Below are 2,668 nucleotides of genomic sequence, written 5' to 3'. Positions count from 1 at the left end.
GCAGCCGCAGCGCCTCGAGGCGCGAGGGCCGCGCGCCCAAGGCCGCCACCACCGCAGCCGCCGGTCGCAACGACTCCTGGCTGCTGGACGAGGCGGAGCCGGCTGGCTCCACGACGCGGGGACCGCCCCGCCCCGCGCCCGCGCCCTCGCCATCCGGGCGGCTTCGGGCCAGGCGGCGCCGAGCCAGGGTGTCGCAGGGCATCAGGTGGTGCGAGCTGAAGGAGGGCCGCCGCGCCAGGTGCCCCCCGGGGGCCGAGCCACCCTCAGTGTCCGTCTCCACGTGGCTCAGCTCGCTGCGCTCGTCGTCCGCCTCGTCCCCCGCGCCCGTTCGCCGCCCACCGGCGCCTGAGCACACGCTGCGGTCCATGGTGGACAGCGTGGAGTAGCCCGAGACGATGGAGCGCGTGTCCGCAGCCGGCCGCTCCTCCTGCGCCGCCGGGGGGCTGAGGCGCCCGGGGGCCTCGGGGGCGGGAGCGCCCGGCAGCCGCTCCTCCGGCTGGTCCTGGGTGCCCGGCGCCTCCGCCCCGGGCTTGTGCGCCTCCTGCTCCGAGTCGTCATCTGTGCTGCTGCCCAGCCCCCGCGCCTCCCGCCGCTTCTTCCTCTTGCGGTTGACAGCCGAGATGAAGGAGATCGCCAGCATCTCCCGGGCGTACGGCTCCTTCTTGGGGGCCCACGAACCCTGGGTGGGCGACAGGTCAGTATGCAGGAGGCGCCCAGACTTGCGCCAGCACAGCCCTCTGTTCCAGCCCCAGGCCAGAGGGCCTCAGCTCCCTTCACGTTCCCACCTGGAGACCGCCCCCGACACACATACTATGGCATCCAATCTCAACAGGTCCAAGCCCAGCCCGGCACCCCGCTGGCATCATAACGGTTCCTTCTGGACTGCTGTCCCAGCTGGAGTGTCACTATCCCCCTTCTGCCCCTCTCTCAGCCCTGAGGCCTCCCCTCCTTACCCCTTTCAGTCTTAATCGAGACTCTCAGCTCTTTCCTGTGAGCTGGGGGCTGGTCTAGAAACTGCCACCCCTAACTTCATTCCATTCTCCATATCCAGCGCTAGATAAATCCTTTTAGACACAGCTCTGGTAATAAATAGTCTCTCAACGGTGAATCAGTCCTTGACAGTTTGAACCCGTTTCACATAGACTGTTCTGGGTTATGATTGATCATCAGAGCCTGGCAGGGACCTTTGTCTGACCACAGCTCCCAGGCCTCTCCCTCTCCACTCACTCCCACCTGGGACACCTGCCTTTCCATCTACTCAGCATGTACAGGCCTCTCCAGGCAACCTACCCAATTTCACTTCCCTTTCCCACAGCACCCCACCGCTATACATTTCAGCCATCCCCTCAGGGCCCTACCCTGATAATTCCCAACCCCAGATCAATCCAAACGCCAGCTCTGCTACCAAAAGTGCTAAAAGGCCCTGCACCATCCAATGAGTTGGATTGAAGCCACTCCCAAACTGTGATTTCCATCCCCCAAATGGGAAACTTCCTGCTGCTGTTCTCAAGGCTAAGCCTGGTAGGTATGTTTTAGTCCTGGCCTTCCCTGATCCCCCAGCAGAACCCATGCTGCCCATCTCTGCCTCCTCCGACTTGGTTTTTAGTCCTCCCTTTCTGGCCTCTCCTCTTGCCTTCTGGGGGGTAGGGGAAGGTTCTTCTTCATCCTCTCAAACCTTAAGAAGCGGTGTGCCCAGGGCTCTGTTTCAGCCCCCTCTTTTCTCTCTCTGTTCATGTTCCCTGGGAAATACTCTTCCTGAACATCCTTGCTCCCAAGGCCCCCTGGTCCAACACCAAACTCTATTTGAGCTCAGAACTCTCCTTCCAAATGCAAGTTCATCTCTACCAGGGTGTCTGCAGGCACTGGGAACTCACCTGTCTAGAACCACATTGTGCTCTCTACCCCTGCCCCAAACTACCTCCCTTCATGTTCCCCATCTTTAGGTGATCTCTGATTCCTCCCTCTTCCCTCCTCTCGATTCTCCTGCTGAAGTGACTCCCAAAGCCATCTCATCCCCATCATCTTCCATTCAGGCCCTCATTCTGCCTTTTCCGGACCTCTCTGCCCTCTCACCCACTCCTGATAGGACCTCCACCTTGCCTCACCCCAGTCCCTCCTCCTTAGAAGCAATCAATCCTCCTAAGGGAAAGCAGGACTCTGGTTACCTCGGGGCTCTCCAGGACCCCACCCCCACCAGGATGAAGCAAGGACACAGGGCCAGCCCTTCACAACCAGGTCCCAGTTTTCCCAGCCTCGTGCCCTCCCTGCCCTGATCCCAACCCCAACACAGCCTTCACTCTGGCCATGCTGACCTACAAACCCTTCCCTCAATAATGACTTGCACTTGAACACTGGCAGCCCTTAGTTGCCCGCCCCCCAACACCACACCATTTGCTGATGAGCTCTTACTCCTCCTACCAGGCCCAGCTCAAACATGGCACCATCTTCTGTGCAGCAACCTCCCAGCCCTCTCTGGCTGAACTGGGAAATCCCTGATCTGTTCCCATAGCCCTTTGAAAACACACCTACACCAGTTCTTCTCATATCAGAATAGCTTTGTTTCCACATTATCTATATCAAACTCTGAGCACCTTGAGAGCAAGGTCTGTGGCTGATTCGTGTTTGCATCCAGGATTCCTGGCACTGTGCCTGGCACATAATAGGTGCT

At 59.8% G+C, this 2,668-nt stretch overlaps 1 protein-coding gene across 1 annotated transcript in view; it reads right to left on the bottom strand.

Moving 5' to 3' along the window:
* ARHGAP23 (Rho GTPase activating protein 23) overlaps positions 1-2,668 on the bottom strand; it is a 67,668-nt gene that overhangs the window by 6,179 nt on the left and 58,821 nt on the right. Inside the window, exon 24 of the mRNA XM_019638514.1 lies at positions 3-679. Within this exon, the coding sequence (XP_019494059.1) occupies positions 3-679 (677 nt within the window). The remainder of the gene's footprint in view (positions 1-2; positions 680-2,668) is intronic.

This window comes from Hipposideros armiger, unplaced genomic scaffold (assembly GCF_001890085.2).
Source record: "Hipposideros armiger isolate ML-2016 unplaced genomic scaffold, ASM189008v1 scaffold_40, whole genome shotgun sequence".
NCBI lineage: Eukaryota > Metazoa > Chordata > Mammalia > Chiroptera > Hipposideridae > Hipposideros > Hipposideros armiger.
This window is presented reverse-complemented; position numbering and strand designations above follow the sequence as displayed.